The sequence below is a fragment of the Meleagris gallopavo genome, chromosome 1 (genome assembly GCF_905368555.1).
Source record: "Meleagris gallopavo chromosome 1, MGAL_WU_HG_1.1, whole genome shotgun sequence".
NCBI classification, from domain to species: Eukaryota; Metazoa; Chordata; class Aves; order Galliformes; family Phasianidae; genus Meleagris; species Meleagris gallopavo.
In genome coordinates this window covers 151696532-151716276 of record NC_139404.1, presented here as the reverse complement: position 1 = coordinate 151716276, position 19745 = coordinate 151696532, and the positions used below count along the sequence as shown (strand labels likewise).

General features: G+C 38.5%; 1 protein-coding gene across 6 annotated transcripts in view; it reads left to right on the top strand.

Moving 5' to 3' along the window:
* Window positions 1–19745, top strand: part of SCEL (sciellin) — a 51786-nt gene that overhangs the window by 18189 nt on the left and 13852 nt on the right. For 4 of the 6 annotated variants that reach the window (XM_085215692.1, XM_085215690.1, XM_010728711.3 and 1 more), the window contains exons 7-10: window positions 1540–1605; window positions 5284–5349; window positions 7311–7346; window positions 8218–8289. In XM_085215692.1, the coding sequence (XP_085071818.1) occupies window positions 1540–1605; window positions 5284–5349; window positions 7311–7346; window positions 8218–8289 (240 nt within the window). The remainder of the gene's footprint in view (window positions 1–1539; window positions 1606–5283; window positions 5350–7310; window positions 7347–8217; window positions 8290–19745) is intronic. The other 2 variants (XM_085215693.1, XM_019610609.2) reach the window with 1 other exon arrangement.

The following is a 19745-nucleotide window of genomic DNA, read 5'->3' as shown; positions in this document are numbered from 1 at the left end:
CCTAGAACTGCCTATTTCTCCACATAGATTAAAAGAAAGATCAGCACAGATTTATATATTTACATTTCATACCAATTATTTAAGAAATACAGGCTTTTAGATAAAATACAGATACAGAAAAGGAAGACTGAGAATGTTTTGAAATCAATTCATTGTGGTTATGTTCTAGAGCTCTGCATTTGTCTGCATGAATTCATGAGGAAATTCTACAGGGGGAAAAAAATCCGACTCAGGTTTTCACTGGAAAATATCATTGAACTTTAGCCAAAGGAAAACTTGATAACCAAGTTGTAAGAAAATATTTTTTGATAGCAAAGCTGATTTTTTATTTTATTTTATTTTATTTTTAGTGAAAATCAAACAGAAAACTCATGGTTTCTTTGAAAGCTTTTATTTTTTCAGAAGTTCAGATTTTGTTACAAACAGGTTAAAGCCAAAATTTCATTTAAAATAATATAGTAGAAAAACTGTGAAATAATATTTAAAAAATCTGTTATGATTCAGAGGTGACCATAGGATACATCTAACATGATTTAGTTATAATTTAATTCCTAAAGCACAGTTCTACTAATTGAAATTTTTATTTAAAAATTGAAAGTCAGAAGTGCTCAGTTGCCATCCTTATAAATGTAAACAAACAAATATATTGCTGTGGGCCTTCATCACTGTAGAGTTCTATCAAAAATAAATTGCATTGAATATGGTTGCTAGTGAGAACTGAGCACAGGAATTAAATGTCATCTTACAAGGTGCCAAGATTTTATTCTGAAGAGCAAAATAAAGCCATTTAAACATCAAGTGAAGTCATTCCTTTAAATTATAATTATAAAATAATGATATTTTATATCATAATGTTGTAAACCATTGTGATGATGACATGAAATATCATATAAATTGGATTTTAAATTATAGAATTTGGGGATAACTTTTAATAGGCATACCATGAATTCTGAAGTAAGAATTAAGTGAGACTTCAGTGGTATACACTTTCTCCTGCCAGACAGCAATGAAATAATTTTTAAAATTCCATTCTTTAGTTATTCTAATGTCATTAAGAATTGAGGAGAACAGACAATACTTTTTTGATAAAATTTATGAGAAAAATCCCTGACTTGGAATTTATGTAGTTAGGCATATGAAGGATGTCAGCTCCCTTTACAGGCATATAATAAAATAGAACAGCACTAACGGTTACATGAAAAACATAAAATTTAAAATATGAAAAATATTTTAGAACTTGAAGAGTGAAGTGTTGGTATAGTCCAGATGTTCAGAAGTCAGAAATTAGTTTGGATACCAAGTAAAGACACGTATTCTTTAAATATCAAAACTCCTTAAGATATCCAAAATCTATTATCATTTGAGTTATTTCCAAAATTTCATTTGGCAAATGTAAGCATAATTGCACCATTTACTCTGCACAGTCATGTCTTTCTGATAAGAGAAATGTCATTTTTTATCCTCGTTTTCTCATTTAAAATGATACACTTATTAAAGATGAATTAGTAAATGAATGAATGAAGTATATTTTCTTAACAGACAATTGTGGACTCCTAATACATCATCCACAAACACACCTGCCACTTCTCCAATCAAGAAAAAAAGGTATTCATTGCTGCCATTGTTTGCTTGGCAGAGGACATATAGCACTGTATTAAACCTCTGTTAATAATTGTATCAAAAAACACTATCAACTTTCTCCTCTAGCAAACTCCAAGAATTCTTAACACAGAGTACTGTGTTAAGATAGTTTGTACTACCAATTTAAGCTCTGTGGAAGCAATAATAGATGCTAATTCTTCACTATAGCCCCTAACTCAGCAAAACTATACCTTTGCAGTGTATAAATTTAAAGCGCTGTAGCACACTCTAATTACAACCAGCTGAAATCTCTGATGCCAAACTTTACCCTGTGCTGTTTCATTACATAGAAACTACACAAATGGTTTTGGAATAGCTAACTTTAAAATTTTAGATTTCAAATAATATTGACTGAATAAGAGAAAAGAAAGGGTGTAGAACAAATAACTTTTTTTTTTTTTTTTAATTCAAAACATACTGCTGTATTTTAATCATACAGTCATAGAATAGTTTGAGTTGGAAGGGACCTTTAATGCTCATCTAGTTCCAAACTTCCTGCCATGGTCAGGGACACCTTCCACTAGACTAGGTTGCTCAAAGCCTCATCCAGCCTGGGCTTGAATGTTCTCGTAGTGAAAAAATTCTTCCTAATATCTAATGTAAGTCTACTCTCTTTTAGTTTAAAACTATTTACCCCTTATCCTATCAGTATGCACCTCAATAATGAGTCCTCATCTTTCTTGTAGGCACATTTTTAAAACTGGAAGGCTGAAATAAGGTCTCCCTGGATCCTTCTTTAGGGTGAACAACCCCAATTCTCTCAGCGTCTCTTCGTAGGAGAGGTGCTCCAGTGTTCTCATCATTTGTAGTCCTCTTTTGGACCTGCATTTCTCCTATGCTATGGGCCCTTGAGCTCAAGACAGTAATTCAGGTGAGATCACATAAAGACATAGTAGAGGGGGGATAAGCACCTCCCTCAGCCTGCTGGCCACACTAGTTTTGATGCAGCCCAGGATATGATTGGCTTTCTGGGCTACTAGCACATATAGTTGAGTCATGTTGAGTTTTTTATCCACCTGTGCCCACAGGTCCTTCTCGACAAACTTGCTCTCAATCCATTCATCATCTGATCTGTAGTGAAGTTTGGGATTGTGCTGACCCATGTTCAGGAACTTGCACTTGATGTTGAACTTTATGAAGTTCACATGGGCTGTCTCCCAGGCCTGGCTAGATCCCTCTGGATGGCATTCCTTCTCAACTGTGTGATTCAGCTTCTTGTTGTCCATAAACTTGCTGGGTAAGCCCGGTCCACATCACCAATGAAGACACTAAACAGTTCCAGTGCTAGTATGTACCATTGAGGGATGCCTCCGATCACAGATCTTCACCTGAACATTGAGACATTGACCACAACTGTTTAGATGTCGCCATTCAGCCAATTCATTATCCACTAAGTAGTATACCCATCAAAAACATTGATTTTTGGGCTCTTTTAAGAAATGAAGACATTTTTCCCTTTTTCCAGTAACTGGGAAGTTCACTTGGCTTTTGTGACTTTCCACATATGATGGATAGTGACTTAGGGATTCAGCTGCTCCTCATAAGACTTGTGCTCCAGACTCTTCACAGCTTTGTTGCCCTTCTCTAGACATGTTCCAGGCCTTCAATGTCTTTCTTGTAGTGACGGGCCCAAAACTGAACACAGTAGTTGAGGTATGGCCTCACCAGGGCTGAGTACAGGGAGACGATCACCTCTCTGGTCCTGCTGGCTGCACTATTTTTTATATAAGGCACAATGCCATTGGCATTCTTGGCCATCTGGGCAAACTGCTGACTTGTATTCAGCTGAGCATTGACCAACACCCTCAGATCCTTTTCCTCTGTGCGGCTTTCCAGCCACTATGCTCAAGGCCTGTAGCATTGTGTGGAGCTGTTGTGACCAAAGTGCAGGACTTGACATGTGGTCTTGCTGAACTTCATCCCACTGGTATCAGCCCAGCTATCCAGCCTCTCCAGGTCACTTTGAAGGGCCTTCTAACCCTCAGCCAGATCGATGCATCCTTCTAGGCTGATGTCATTTGCAAACTTACTGAGGGTGCACTCATCCTCTCAGTCATTCATCACCCTCATCCAAATCATCAATAAAGATATTAGACAGGGCCAGCCTCAATACTGACCCCTGAGGGGTCAGACCTCTTGACTGGTCACCAGCTGGATTTAACTCTGTTCACCGCCACTCTCTGGGTCTGGCCTTTCAGACAAATTTTTACCTGTCCAAGCCATGGGCTGCCAGCTTCTCCAGGAGAATGGGAACCAGCTCTCTCAGCACCTTGGGATGTACTTCGTCAGGTCCCATGAACTTGTGCACATTTACGTTTTTCAAATATCTCAAACCTGATCTTCTCCTGTGGTGGGTAAGGCTTCATTCCTCCAATCCTTGCCTTGAGATTCTGTGAACTGGGAGGCATAGCAAGAGAAATCGCTGGTGAATACAGACAGAAATGTTGTAGATACCTCAGTCCTCTCCATATCAGTTATAGTCAGGTTCCCTGTCTCACTCATCTTTTTGCATAAAGGACAACCTTCCTTGTCTGTCCCTTCTGAACAGCTTTCAGCCACTCACTAGAGCACTCCAGTCATATTATTCATCCCACCATGTTTCAGTGACAGCATTCAGATCACGGATTTCTAGCTGGACAGCGTGTACAAGCTACTCATGTTATCCATGTTATGTGAATTAATATAAACACTTCAACTGGACTTTCAACTGTCTAAAGTTTCTGACGTGTTATTTTGAGAGAGCTGAGGGGCATTCCTCCACCATGTAGCTCACAAGTATACAAAGAGCCACAGCTTTATTAGCTTCGTTAGTTTGAGGCCCAGTTCCCTGAATAAGCCAACCTGCCAGTGAAGATTCTCGTTCCTTTCATAGAGAAGTGGATCCTATAGTTGCCCAGTAATCTGTTTTCATTGAAATGTATTCTGTGACTGGAAATACCAAAGACACAACAATGACAGGTAGCCAGGTATTAATCTGCATTTGTCCTGCATAAGGGAGTGTTCTGTGCACTCCCTTATCTCTGACTGGCAACATAAAGGAGACTATCGCTTGGGTCCTCATCCCTTCACTTGTGCCTCCAAGGCTAGGAAGTCCTGCTTTATGTATCCTTTCCATTCATTATTTCTGTCTGTGTTTTTTTTTTCCCCGTATTCCATGTGCGAACAATATGATCAGTAGTATTATAAAAGTAGAAATTTCTTTCAAGAAAAGAAGTAAAGCAACAGCTGGAAGTGCTTATAACACAAGACATTTAATAAAAGCCCAAAAATGTTTCTTGAGTTGGTATTCATACCTTTGTTTGCTTTTACATTCTACTTTGTTGTGTTTTCAGAGAACAATCCACTTATTTTCATCATTCAAACTGTAGAAAAGACAATTTGGAGTCAGAAAATACATTGTACACAATAGTAATTAAATTTATTATGTTATTTCCAATTCCATTCAATTCTCTGGATTTAAAAAAATGGTCTAAAGAGTATAATTATGCAGTTTTTTCAAAATATTAGTAATTTAAGAACCATTACAGACATTCCTACACCATTTCTGAGATTCTAATGTTCTTTTGAAAAGAAAGACTCAGACTGCCTTTCAATTCCATAGTATATACTAATACTCAAGCATTTATTTCTTAACACTGACAGACAATCTTGGATGCCTCCCCCAGTTTCAAGTAATAAGACCATGACAGAAGCAGTGGAACCCAAGCGGTAAGTACTAATGATCATTAGTTACTTCCTTTTGTAATTTTTTGCTAGAGTTGATTTCACATGTAAGCCTACAGGGTTAAGTAAGATGGTATGGGTAGAAAAAGGATCCCATGTCTAAAGACTTGTTTGGGCTCTAATCACACAACTGAGGTGTGAGTATGTGAAGTGCCAAAGACTTGAGGTTGCATAAGCGCTCCTTAATTTTTCTACAATGCATGTATGTTTTCTCTGTGATTTTACTTCAGAAATGACTTACTAGTCATACGGGCAGGAATCCATTAATGCCTCTTGGTGAGACAGACAGGGGCTGACTGACTAATCTGGTGGTCTTCTATGGTGGGGTGATGGCATCAGTGAACAAAGGAAGGGCAAATAATGTCTTTTGCATGGACTTGTGCATGGCCTTTGACACGATCTCACATCATATAATTATCTCTAAAATGGAGAGAGATGAATTTGAAGGATGGATAGAGATTCGTTGGATGGTCCAGCCAGAGGGTTGTGTTCAATGACACTATATCTAGATGGAGGCTGGTGAAACAGTGTCTCCTAGGTAGTCCATTTTGGGACCAGTGCTCCTCAACATATTTATCAGTGACATAGACAGTGGGGTTGAGGGTACCCTCAGCAAGTATGATGATGACACCAAGCTGAGTGGTACAGTTGATATGGCAGAAGGAAGGGATGTCATACTGAGGGACTTGGATAGGCTTGAAATGTGGGACCACGTGAACCCAGTGAGTTCAACAAGACCAAGTGCAGTGCATTGCTTTTAGGTCAAGGCAATCTCAGATACGTATACAAACTGAGAGAAGAACTCAGCAGCCCTGTGAAGAAGGATTTAGAGGATTTGGCCAGAATTCAAAGTCACTCACCAACCACTGGAAAGCCAGTGCTTAATAGATATTTTAATATGTCAGATGCAATGTATTTATCTGACTTAATTTCAGGATCTCACTATGATCATGGTAATTTTGAAAGCAAGGAATGCATCTTTATATGACACCTGACCAGCTTCCAGTAATATACCAACATTCCTATGTTCTGCTCAGCACTAATTATCCAATTACTTCTCTACCCTCATCAGACAGAGATGATTGAAATACAGGCCTATTCTTGATGAAGCTTTCATGAACTCTTGCCATTCTTGAATCATCTTACAATGTTATCAAGCATACTTGGTTAAATAGTGATGGGCATTAAATGATTAATTTGTTTATCTTTGAAAAGTGCTTTGAGGATGGGTAAGCTATTTGAAATTGTAAAAATTACTGTAACTAATAATAGCCAAAGGGGAGCATTTTATTTGCTTACGCGTTTCAGAAAATAAAGTGTGATGTGTATATGCTAATAACCACAGTTTTAAAAGGTTGCTATCAGTCTTAGGGACAGCTGGGGCAAAGCACTGTCTTTTCTTCAAATACGAGAATGGCCTATGTTCTGCTGTGTTTACTATCTTCAGGAAAGCAGTTCAGCAATGAAGGATTATTTTTCTATCAAGTTTATAATTTGATAACTTTTTCTAATACTGAGACTCAATTTTAGTTTTCTGTATTCAAGCATGACACATGAACTTTTATAGTGCTTTGTCTCAGTCCTAAATGGATAAATAAGACTTTACAGAATGCTATAAAAAAATTAAGCTAAGTATATAAGCAGCTGACTGTAATTGAGTTTTCTGGACTGTGAATTGTATCCTGTAAACAAAACACTCGATCTGTGATTTACTGGAGAGTATTAACTGAAGAATTAGTGCCTTAGTAACATATAAAGAGTATGATTAGAATTATATCATTACAGTACTTGGGTTAAACAAATTATATGCTACATTAAGAAACAAGGAAAAGTACATTCTTGAAAGAAGAAAAGTAAAATTAATTGCTAATTATTGATCTAAAAGCTTGCAAAGTGCTTCGGTATTAGCACTGTGTTTCTGAAATGTTTTTTCTTCTCTTTCCCAGGGCCACATCATCAGAAAATTTGGAAGATCCAACAAGGTATGTCTTGTTTATCTTGCTTCCTAATAAGTTTAGACATGCAACACACCCCTATGCATAAACATTGATTATTATTTTATATTTATTCATATAGCATATTTATTATTGTAATATTATGATTTATTTGGGGAGTTTCCTCTATAGTCAGGATCCCAGAATTGCATGAAGAAGACATTCTTCTTTGCAGAAATATAGTTATGTTCATATAGTTCAAAATGCTTCATTGATTATTTACTCAAAATTCAAAAACTGTAGCTGCATAAAAATATTTAAAATTGCTTCAAAATTTTAATTTCACAATTATATATGTAGTTAATGTGACCATTTGTTTATGCTAAACTGATGTTTTAAAGAGTGAAAAAGAGAATGAGTAAGCAAAGTAAAGAAGGAGAAAATAATAAATGAAAAAGTTATACAAATTCAAAGTTTTGTAATAGAAGGCATTAACATACGATGATTTGTTGTAAAGTCTCCCTAAATTTTATGTTTGCAAAAGTTGCTCCAATTTCTGAAAATAAATTTATTAAAACAATTCATTAATGAAATATACATTTCACATGGCCTAAATTAGGAAAAGATTACTTAACTAGTCTGTAATTTCATGGCTTATGATAAAGGAAGCTGTAAAACTTGTCATAATTTAATTGCCATCTTAATAGAAAGACTTTCTATAGAAACATGGACTCTCATTTCCAGTTGTATCTTCCACCTTCTCTTATCATTTCAGAGTGTTCCAAAAGTGACCAATCTGACTGATCTTGTCAGCAATAAGTAAACATATCTACAATGATAACTAACATAAGTGATAAATTATGTAACCTGTTTCCAAATATCATATGCAGTAAGTATGTTTTCACCATTTGTATTGCAGTGCTGCTTTTTCATCAGAACAAGTCACCTCTCAAAAACTAAAGACTGACGTGGATGATCAAGCTACAGCAGGGTAAGAGAAACTGACGTAGTTAAAATGATGTTATAGTATATGATAAATGTCATCTTATGTACTCGTTTATTTTTCATGTCCATATTTGATAGCTTTTTTGGTCATGGTGAGTGATAAATGCAGCATTTCTCTACTGCTAACAATTGTCCGAGAAGTATGAACTTTAAGTCCCACCTCACTGACTTGCTAAGTTATTTCAGATGTCTTCATTTTTAATTCTTTCACTGCATCTAGTTTGCATCATAAGGGGCAGTATATAGATAGATGCTGCAAAAAATAAAAAAGGTAGAGGCAGACACATTGCAATAGCATGGTTTGTATAGTATATTTTCTTGGAGCTTCAAGAAATTGTGGGAGCAGGAGTATCTTCATACTGCTACATATATAAAAAGTTCCAACTTTGAGATTTTACATAGGAAAAAATAGCACATATCATGACAAATTAGTATGTTTATACAGATGCATTTGTTCTTGTGTTAAGTTAGATGGCATACGTAGTAATGTATCTTAGAAATGTGTCAGTGTAAAGAATACCGTGAAGATGACTGGTGGAAAAGACAGAACTGTTGCTTTACTGAAATTCCAGTTAACTGTAAGAATCTCTACTAACAGAGATGGCATGTTTTTTCAAAACAATCAGCAATACTGAGGGGTGATGGTTTTACACTGATGGGAGCTAAGCTCCACCATGCCGCTTGCTCGCTCCCCCTCTTCCAAAAAACAAGAGGAGAAGATACAGTAGAAAAAAAAACAGCTCACGGGTTGAGTTATTTTGAGTAAAAATATTCTACCAGAATAAAATGCCTGAATATGCAACTAAAAAGTGCATGAATTAGAAGTAGATTTCTAGGTGTGCGCCAAGAATTATGGTAGCTCAGATTTGTAGTTTTTAACTGGAAATACTGAATTGCATAGATGCTTAAATTAGTCCTGTTTAGCTAATTCAATTTTGTTTGATTCATAATTTGTGGTCAACAGTCATAGTTTATACTATTTTGAATCTTGTTCCCTCCCTTCAGTATGTAAAATCAGTACAAAATAGTTAAGGATAACATGCAGAAAATGTGACAGTGCAATTCCTTGGAAAAAGCAGTGCTTTAGTGAAACATTTTCCTGTCAGGAAATGTGGGAGATGTTAGAGAATTAAATATGCCTCTGTATTAATGAGGGAATTCACAGCCATTCTTTACTTGTAAAGGCATGTAAAAGTCTTAATCCCCAGCCTCAATCAGTCCACATCAATAGTCCCCAGGGTCTCTCATTACCATCTTGAGCTTTGTATTCTAGTCCTTCAATTGGCAGAGAGCTGGAGGAATATTTGACTGATCTACAAGTTACTATGGTAACCTCACACTAACTACAGCTATATGTGTCACTGTGTAAACTATAAGTAGCCTGCAATCTTCATGGGCAAAATTCTGCTCTCTTTCCTCTTGCTATAATTCCTTTACATTTGGGTGATAATTTATATGTCAACCATCTGCTACTCATGTGTCAATTTCACAAAACTACAAATTTTTGCTGAATTTATGCTAACCAAAAATGCATTAAGCAGCTGTCAGCAGAAGATCCTTTCTTCCTATAAGATGACATATCAATACTATTTTTTTGTCAAAAATGCTTGCGCCACACAGGAGAAATAAATGGCAACATTAGAGTATCTCTAGTAACACTGACGTGTATAAGTAGTCTTACATCCTTTAATTTCACAAAATTTTATTCAAAATGCAAAGATTTTCAAGTTGTGCTTTTTGAAGTTATATTTAATTGATTATTTGTCTTTTGTCAAGGATTCTGATATGAAAGTCAATGGCATAATGGATTAATTTCAGTATAAAATAAAGAGAATATGCTAAGTGGTTTTCTATCAAACCTCATCAGTGACATAAAGAAAATCTTTTGAAAGGACTTACCTGAAAAGGATAGCAGATATTTTCTTTTGGCTGAAAATGTAAGCTTCATTATGAAAATGAAAAGCCTAAGCCTGCCTTAAAGTAAAAAAAAATTAATGTGTTCAAATAGAAGAGTTAGATGTAGTATCTGTCTTAAAGCAAAAATAAATTTAGAATACATAGAGGCATAATTAACCTACGGACGGCCACTATTTGGTATGATTAACAGACTAGAATATGCAAATTGCAGTTTTTTAGGGAATCGAAAGGTTCCATAGACAGCATAAGTAAGTAAGGTAGAAGCCAGAAAAGGCAGAGATAACCACTATGTAATAATTGTTGTGTGTTTTTTCAGAGTATTATAGGTTGTCCTCAAATTGGGTACCTGGATATTTTTCTGTCTTACACTATGGATCCTTTTTCACTCAGAAAACTCAGGAAACAGTATCTCAGAAGAAGTTCATGAAAGAATCATATAAAGCACTCAGGAATTTCATTTTTATACGTTCATAGTTAGCTTGGAGAAGAGAAGGTGCCAGGGAAACCTCACTGCGGCCTTCCAATAGTTGGAGGGGCAATGACTGTTAACAGGGGTGGATAGTGATAGGACAAGGGGGAATGGTTTTAAACTAAGACCGGGGAGATTTAGGTTAGATATTAGGAGGAAGTTTCTCACTCAGGGTGGTGACGCACTGGAACACGTTGCCCAAGGAGGTTGTGGATGCTCCATCCCTGGAGGCATTCAAGGCCAGGCTGGATGTGCTTGTGGGCAGCCTGGTCTGGTGGTTGGCGACCCTGCACATAGCAGGGGGGCTGAAACTAGATGATCATCGTGGCCCTTTTCAACCCAGGCCATTCTATGATTCTGTGATTCCTTTAGTCATTTATACATTGTTTACCAAGTATTTTTTGTATTTTGTTTCCATTTCAGTGGAGAACGAAGATTTTCACTTTTTTCCATTATAGAATCTCAGCAACTATAAAATGCAGTCACTTAGACAACTGCATTACTAACCGTGTCTTGTGGGCAGTCTTGTTAAATCATTTGAAACATCCTGTGTGTTTAACACAACATTAGTCTATTTTTCATTACTGATGGTAATAGGGAAATTAAAATGTATGTTTCTATAAAATACTTTTAAGAGAGAGTTCACTTATGTTTAACTAAACTGTTTTCTTGCATATGATCTATACAGAAACCAACAGTATTTGTGACAGTGGGCCATGTTTACCAGTACAGTAACAGAAGTATTATCACCAAAAGAATTGCAATAATTAGAAATCCAAATTTCATAAAGTTATAGAATAGCTTGGGTTGGAAGAGATCTTAAAGATCATCTAGTTCCAAAACACTGGCATGGACAGGTCTGCCACCCGCAAGACCAGGCTGTTGAATACCCACAAGATCAGGTTGCTCGGTGCAGCATGGACTCAGCTGTGAACAATCCAAATCATTCACTGAAGGTTCTGACATCCCTAATGTACAATTCCAAGTTCCCTCTTGTAACTTTCCATCCCTCCCAACATGTCAACAAACATTTAAGTCTTCTTCATATCAAGGCACTAACTGACCACACCAGTGCTCATCCAATCAGAGCTACAAGTTGCTTCTATTTACACATTTCTTCTCCAGTAAAGATCATAATACAGCGATTATGCGCCCCGCTTGACTTCTGCTCTTGTCTCCTGGAGATAGTCTTTATTCTCAGTGTCCTCTTCCACACAGTATCAAACTTGTTTTTCAGTCTCTATTCTGAACATTGTCTTGAACCCCATAGCCCCATCCAACCTTGAATGTCTCCAGAGATGGAATGTCCATAGCTTCTGTAGGCACCTGTACCAGTGCCTCACCACTCTCTGAGCAAATAATTTATTCCTATAGCATCTAACTTAAATTTTCCCTGTTTTACCTTAAAGGAATTTCTCTTTGTCCTGTCACTATCAACTCATGCAAAAAGTTGGTCTCCTCCTGTTTGTAAGTTCTCTCCAAGTACGGAAAGATCACAATGAAGTCTCCCCAGAGCCTTCCCTTCTGCAAGCTGAACAAGCCCAGCTCCTTCAACACTTCTATATAAGAGAAGTGCTTCAGCTCTCTGATAGTTCCTGAGGCCATTCTCTGGACCTGCTCCAACAGCGCCTCATCCTTCTTTTTGATCGCCGAGGTTTGCCGCTTCGGAGCTGCCCCAGGCAGAGCTGAGGCGGCGGATCGCGGGCTGCGTAGAGGATTCGCTCGGTTTTCCCTCATCCAGGGATTCCCGAGGCATCGGAACAGCCCGGCGCCTCTCGCGAGGGCGGCTCACGTGGCGGGGGCGTTGCCAGGTTAGCGGCTCTCCGTTCCCGCCTCCTTCTCCCCCTTCTAATAAGCGGGTTGAAGAGGGCAGTGGCGTGCCACTGGCCACACAGGCGAGGAGGAGGAGTTTTTTGTCACTGTGAAGAGAGTGATAGGTGCGGTTGCACCCGTCAACAACCTGGTAAAAGAGCGAGGGCAGATCCAGCACTATCAGTAACGGGGCGGTGCTGTTTAGTCGCACTTGTGAAGGCTACTCTGGTTGTGTTAGTGCTAGTGGGTCTGCTGGATTGCCATGGCTGGGTCCCAGTGGAAGGCTACTGGCAGGAAACATGTGGAGACCCCAACAGAGGTTCCCTGCACGCGTAAGAGGACAGCTGCAGCCAAGAAGAGTGTGGAGACCCAGACTGAGGTCCCAAAACAGCACGCTAGTGTTCAGGTTGTTGGCTGCAACGAGTGCCAGAGTCTGGCCTTTGAAGTGCCAGGCGATGGAGGCAGCGCCTGTATAAGGTGTGATCAGGTAAATGACCTTCTCAGTCTGGTGGCCTGCCTGAGGGAAGAGGTGGAGAGGCTGAGGACCATCAAGGACTGTGAAAAGGAAATTGACTGGTGGTGCCAGGCCCTATCGGCCCCGAGGTCCCGGCATGCACCTGAGGTTCCCTATGGAGTATGTGGCCCCCAGTCGCCTAGCAAACAAATGACAGAGAGGAATCGGCAGACATACTGTGCTCCTGATACAGTGAGCCCTCAGTCTGCTCCTACCCCTCACAATACTAATGAAGAACTAGGGGGTGTGGGACTGGGTCAAAACCACTGTAACTCTCTCCCAAAAGGGCAAGGTGATATCCACTGCACAGTGGCAGAGCCTCCGCCCTGTTTTTGCCAAGCAGAGCAAAGCCATTTGAGAGAGAAGGACGGGTGGAAACAGATACCGATTCGATGTTGTGGGCGTTTCACTTCCCCTCCTCTCCCCCGACCATGCTCGGTTCCTCAGGTGCCTCTGCAAAATAGATTTGATGGCCTGGAACCCGAAGGAGAGGTGTCTGCAGGTGTGGAGGGAGGCCCATCCGTTGAGGGTGCCTCGGGGGAAGCGGTCACTCCCGTGCCTCAAGACTTCCTCCACCCAGAAGGACAGAAGGGTGATTGTCATAGGAGACTCCCTGCTGCAAGGAACCGAAGGCCCTATATGCCGGCCCGACATTTTCTTCTAAATGAAAATTTATTGATAGAACTTACACAGCTGCAATGAGTACAAAACTGAGGGAACATTTTAGTACATCTCGAGGCGTTTAACAATTATGTCATCCCATTACATGAAAAGAGAAATCTGTTTTGTGGATAAAGGCAGGCAGCTTCAAACAACCACTAGAACAAACTGGAAAATTACCATTGTTTGGAATAGATTTTAGATGACCAAAAGAAGGTGGCCTGTATCTTACACCAAGTATTCCTTTACTATTGTGGTGGATTATTTATTTACTTTCACTTTCTTATAGGCTATATAATGCTTCAATAGACCTCTGTTATTCAAAAAGTGTTGGAAATGAAGATAGTATAAAACAGAAGTCACATAAGTATAGCCATAACATAATAGTCACGACTGCAGCCAGACAGCCAGTTCTGGCTTTGACTACAGTTGCAATTTATTCCATATAATTAGGAGAAGAATCTTAGAACTTTCAAATCTGTTTTTGATAGTACAAGTAAATACACTTATTTTTGATGATATATTTTTGCATTTCAGTAGAAGGCAAAAACATTAATTTACTTTCTAGTGATGGGGACCTTCTGCCTGCCCTTTCTGACAGATTTGCACCTTTTCTGTTGTTGATACAAATTATCTGCTCTAGCAGAGCTTCAGTGCAGCAATCCAAGCCCTTTATTCCTGACTGAAAAGATAATATATGTTTGCAAGGTCATACATATTTTCCAACCAAAACTGAGTAAGACTTCCCTTCTTCAGCCATCTTTCCTAATCTACTTTCTAAAAATGTTCTGATCAACAGCTTCTTCTTCTGTATTTAACTATTGAATTCTCTATGCTAAGGATTACGCTGTTTTTGGCACTGTTTAAATTGGCGTTCACAGTTGACTGCAGAGCTCTTCTGTTCCATCATCCTCTAGTCTTGGTCTGAATGAAGACTCCTGGCGCTGGTTAATGGGCGTTAGTGAGCAGCCAGCCTCAAAATAGATGTCACTCTCTTCTCAAAGAACTTCTTTATTCTTTCTCATTTATACGTGAAAATAAGTCTGATATAAGGATAGTAAAGCAGCCATGCATGGCAGATCAAAATTCAGGTAGGCCCATGGGGTTAAGCTTTTCTCAGTGAGGTGCCTGACATACTTAATATATTCTAGACCAACTCCCTTCGTTCACACTTGGAAGGTCCAGTTGGCAACCATTTGTTTTTGTAACCTTAAACTGTCTTCTATGCTGAAACTACTAGGTCAGAAATTCCCTTAATGTTTTAGCCAGAGTTTATTAGCATGGCCTTTACGTATACAGTCTTGATAGAGGAAAAACCTGTGGATCAGATGTTTCATATGAGATCAGCTGGGAAAAATATTACTGGAGAAAGGATAACAGATTATACTTGTTTTGTATCACATCTAGAAAAGTCACTTCTGAGTAGAGAAGGCAGCTACTTGATGGTTATCAACAGATTCCTAATTTTGTCACAGTGGCTATCCAGATCAAAGGAATTTACTTCTTGCATTGTATGACCTGTAGCAGTTCACCATAGGAGCCAGCAGTCAGAATGGTGTTTTAGTAAGTTTCATGAGCAGCTCCTCCATATCCAACAATCAGTAATCTTCTGAAATTTGTGTGCTAATTCTATTGTCTTGTCCATTAAACACTACCTACAATGTTGAAGACTTGTATACATAGCTGTTTGTGAATCAGCAAAGAGGTATTCTAGGTAATGAGACAAATCTTTCAGTAATTAGATAACATCTGAACCTAGAAATGGACTAATCAAGACTTTTATAGCTTTCATAGCTTACGTATACTCATTCACTGAACGAGTAGGGAATTTCTATCACACAATTTTCTACCTTGCACACAGGATGCATAGTTCAAGAGTATGGCCAGTATCTGTTTAAAATTTCTATTCTCACTCTCCCACTTGCATCCAGGATCAGGTTAAGTTTGGCCTCAGCATAATGACACAGTAACGTGGTCAAACATTTTAAGATCTATTTTTAGATATGTTTTTAGATTATCGTTTTCTCCATTGCCTTCCAAATTTGCAAATGCAAACATTATAAATGTTTTCATTGCTTTCATCAATCAATGACATGCTAAAGCTCTTTTTGTAGGCATAGTTTATATATTTTCTTTTTCTCTGTTGTTTGGATTTTTGTTTGGATGCTTTCAAGACAAACGAGAAACAAGCAAGCAAACAAACAAACAAAAAACCCAAAAACAAACAGACAAAAAACAACAACCAAAACTATTAGCTGTGCTTGAATTTGTGGATAGGATTCATTTTCCTTTTCCTTCTTTGATGGTGATCTGACTTGTCACCAGTCAAACCAGAATTACAGAACTATTACCCATAATAGAGACTCATAAATGTATCTGACAAAGCAGAAGGACTGGAAGATATTAGAGCTTTATCTCATGTGAACCGAGTTAGAACTCAAATGCAGGATGAAATTCAAAGCAAAATGTAGACAACTCAATTCTGAATTTGTGATACAGAGCATAAAAGAAAAAATCATAATTTATGGTTACATTATACATCAATTTCAGTGCCTTCAAAGTTTACTCAATACATCTATATGTCTTTTGTGCATTAAATCTATAAAGACATTCAGTAGCTAACATTAGCAAAGCGAAATAGCCCAAAATAAATAGTTTTTCTGTAAATGACTTTAAATAAACTTTTACTGGTATTGATTCAGGGTCAGATACTTTGAAATTGAGCTTTTGAAATTCAGCTCATCTCTGGAGAGCTTTTTATCTGAATGATTTCCCTCTTAGTTTGTGTATGAGAAGCACAGGGGTTGAAGATATGGCAAAAGAGAATCTGGTTAAATAAGCGATAATTTTTGCATGCAGCCTGACTTGGTAGCAATTTTTTTTAACATACTTTACTTATCTTCATTGCCATCCTATTTTTATTTTTTTTTCCCTGCTGGATTCTCTTCATTAGTTATCACATCTCTAATCCTATTTTGCACAAAGAGCTAGAGGTAAGAAAAAAGAAAGCACCAGCAAAATTCATGGTTGAAAAGATTTTTGGAATGAGGCCCATGATGCCCAGTTACACAAGGGTTTTCCTGTCTTTCAAATTGGGGCTTTTTTGTAAACCCAAAGTGCTATTTTAGGCACTTTTCTGTAAGGGAATGTTACGAGCAGAAAGACTTTTTTTAAAAAAAAGATTTATTTTTTTCTCTTGGATGTGGTCACTTATTAATGGAAAAGCAAATGAATCAATGAAAATGCAATCCATACATTTGTGATGATTACAAGCACATCTGCAACTTAAGAAATTTATTAATTTAGTCAATGCTATATTTAAACAAATCCTTTTATATAACATATGATAACAAAACTTTCTGCACTATGTTCCAAGTATTTTATTATTTTTTTTATGCATAATACAAAAAAAAAGTATTTGTTATCCTGAGTTGGGTGCTCCAAAAAAAATCTAGTCACGTCCTGAGGTTGTATTTATCTATTTATCATGCATTTAATCTTCTTGAATTTATGAACAAATAATGCATTCTCTTCCTGGCAAGCTTTCTAATCTGCTTCCTTCCCATCCATTTCTAAAAACATTCACCCCAGGCAGAATGTTTACAGTGGTGTAATGGCTGTCTCTAAAAAAAAGTGGGTTTGGAGTTGACATCTTTCAGAATGATCAATGAAAAATGTCAGTATCCATTAGAAGCCATCTATCATATTTGAAAGACATTTCTCCAATTTTGTCTAAATTGCTGTATGTAATCCTAGAAAATTTATACTGTGGTTTTCCATTGTCATCATAGCCTAAAAAACTGCTGCCAAATTTAAGAAGGATATATTACATTCAGCCATATTTGGACACTGATTCATTTTTCAGATAACACTTGTATCTGAAATGGGAAATACTGTTCCGCAATGGCTTTTCACTTTATGAAATTTTCTGATATTAAAAGAGTTTATTTAATAAATGAGTTTATAGGTTAGTCTCTTCCCCACTTTAATACTTGACATCTCTTTTAGAAATATTAGTAAACGTGACATTGGGTTATATGATTTTATCTGCAGTTACTGCCACTGTTCTATAATAATAATTAATGTAGTTTTACTAAGGGCAAGAGAAATTACAAAAATCTCTGAAAGTATGCCCAATGCATAATCAGTTAAATTCTGATTGACCCACTATATCCTGCAGTTTGCCCCATTTTATCCTTTTATAAGTAATAACTTAGGTTCAGCAAGGCCAAGTGCTGGGTCCTGCACTTTGGCCACAGTAACTCCACGCACACTACAGGCTTGGGGCTGAGTGGCTGGATGACTGTGAAGAGAAAGGGACCTGAGGGTGTCAGTTGATGCTCAGCTGAACATGAGCCAACAGTGTGCCTAGGTGGCCAAGAGGGCCAATGGCATCCTGGCCTGCATTAGGAATAGTGTGGCCAGCAGGAGCAGGGAGGTCATCATCCCCCTGTACTCAGCACTGATGAGGCTGCACCTTGAGTACTGTATTCAGTTTTGGGGCCCTCACTACAAGAAAGACATCGAGGCCCTGGAACGTGTCCAGAGAAGGGCAGTGAAACTGGTGAGGGGTCTGGAGCACAAGTCTTATGAGGAGCGGCTGAGGGAGCTGGGATTGTTTAGTCTGGAGAAGAGGAGGCTTAGAGGAGACCTCATTGCACTCTACAGCTTCTTGAAGGGAGGTTGTGATGAGGAGGGGTTTGGCCTCTTCTCTCACGCAACAAACAGGATCCGAGGAAATGGCCACAAGTTGTACCAGAGGAGGTTTAGGTTAGACATGGGGAAGAATTTTTCTCTCAGAGAGTGGTTAGACACTGGAATTTCCTGCCCAGGGAGGTGGTGGAGTCGTCGTCCATGGCAGTGTTCAAGAGGCATCTGGATGAGGAGCTACGAGATATGGGTTAGTAGCTTGTGGTAGCAGTGGTAATGAGAGGATGGTTGGACTGGATGATCTTGCAGGTCCTTTCCAACCTTGTGATTCTATGATTCTATGAACTCTAACTTCAGTAGCTAGTAATCTGAGCTGTGCTGGAACCAATAGCCTGGGGTGATATTCTCCCGTGACTTCTTTGCTCTTACCAGCTACCATAAAGCAAGGAATTTGCAAGATGTCAGCCCTGATTACTTTCTGCAGTCCTGTCAAGCAGCTGTTTCATGAAGTTGAAAATTAGTGAAAACAGTGCAGTAAATTAAAATCTTCTGAGGGTCAAATGTTCTGTACATACTTTGTTCCATAGGACCCATAAACTGTAGCTGAACAGGTCAGTCAGCATCTGTTTTTGTGCTGAAAGCTGCAGCTACAACTCTCCATCCCCTCTCTAGGACTCTTCAGTGATACCCTTCTGTAAATCAGGCTGCTTGTTGTGAGGGCATGTGAGTACAGTCTAGACTTATTACTTTTGTTACAATCCCTTTGGAGAGCAAGTCTTCCTCGCTAGTCAATCAGTTAATTCTAATACACAAAGTATTGAAAATAATGTGTGAAGAAGTAAAAAATGCTGCCGTCTGCAAATTCATGATGATTTGAAGTCTACAGAATGGAACAAACTCAGCATTAGGGTTTGATATGGCCAGTAGAAACCTTTCTACCCCAATGGTACCCTCAGGTGCATTAAAAAGAGCATGGCCAGCAAGTAAAGGGAAGTGATCTTCCCCCTCTACTCTGCCCTGGTGAGGCCACATTTAGAATACTGCGACCCGTTCTGAGCCCCAGTTCAAAAAAGACAGGGGTCTCCTAGAAGTAGTCCAGCAGAGGACCACTAAGATGATAAAGGGCCTGGAGTATCTCCCATGTGAGGAAAGGCTGAGTGACCTGGGTCTGTTCAGCCTGGGAAAAAGAAGACTGAAGGGGAATCTAATAAATGTTAATAAATATCTAAAGGGAGATAGGAGGAAAATGGATGATGCCAGGCTCTTCTTGGTGTTGTGTTTTAGAAAAAAACAATTGGAATATAGTTCCCCAGCTGTCTATATTCCTTTGAAAATCAGACAGAGAAGCATACTATCCTGCAAGGATCTGCAGAGCATACTGTCCTGCAGTCTTTACGTTTCACTAAGATTCTGTTTCATG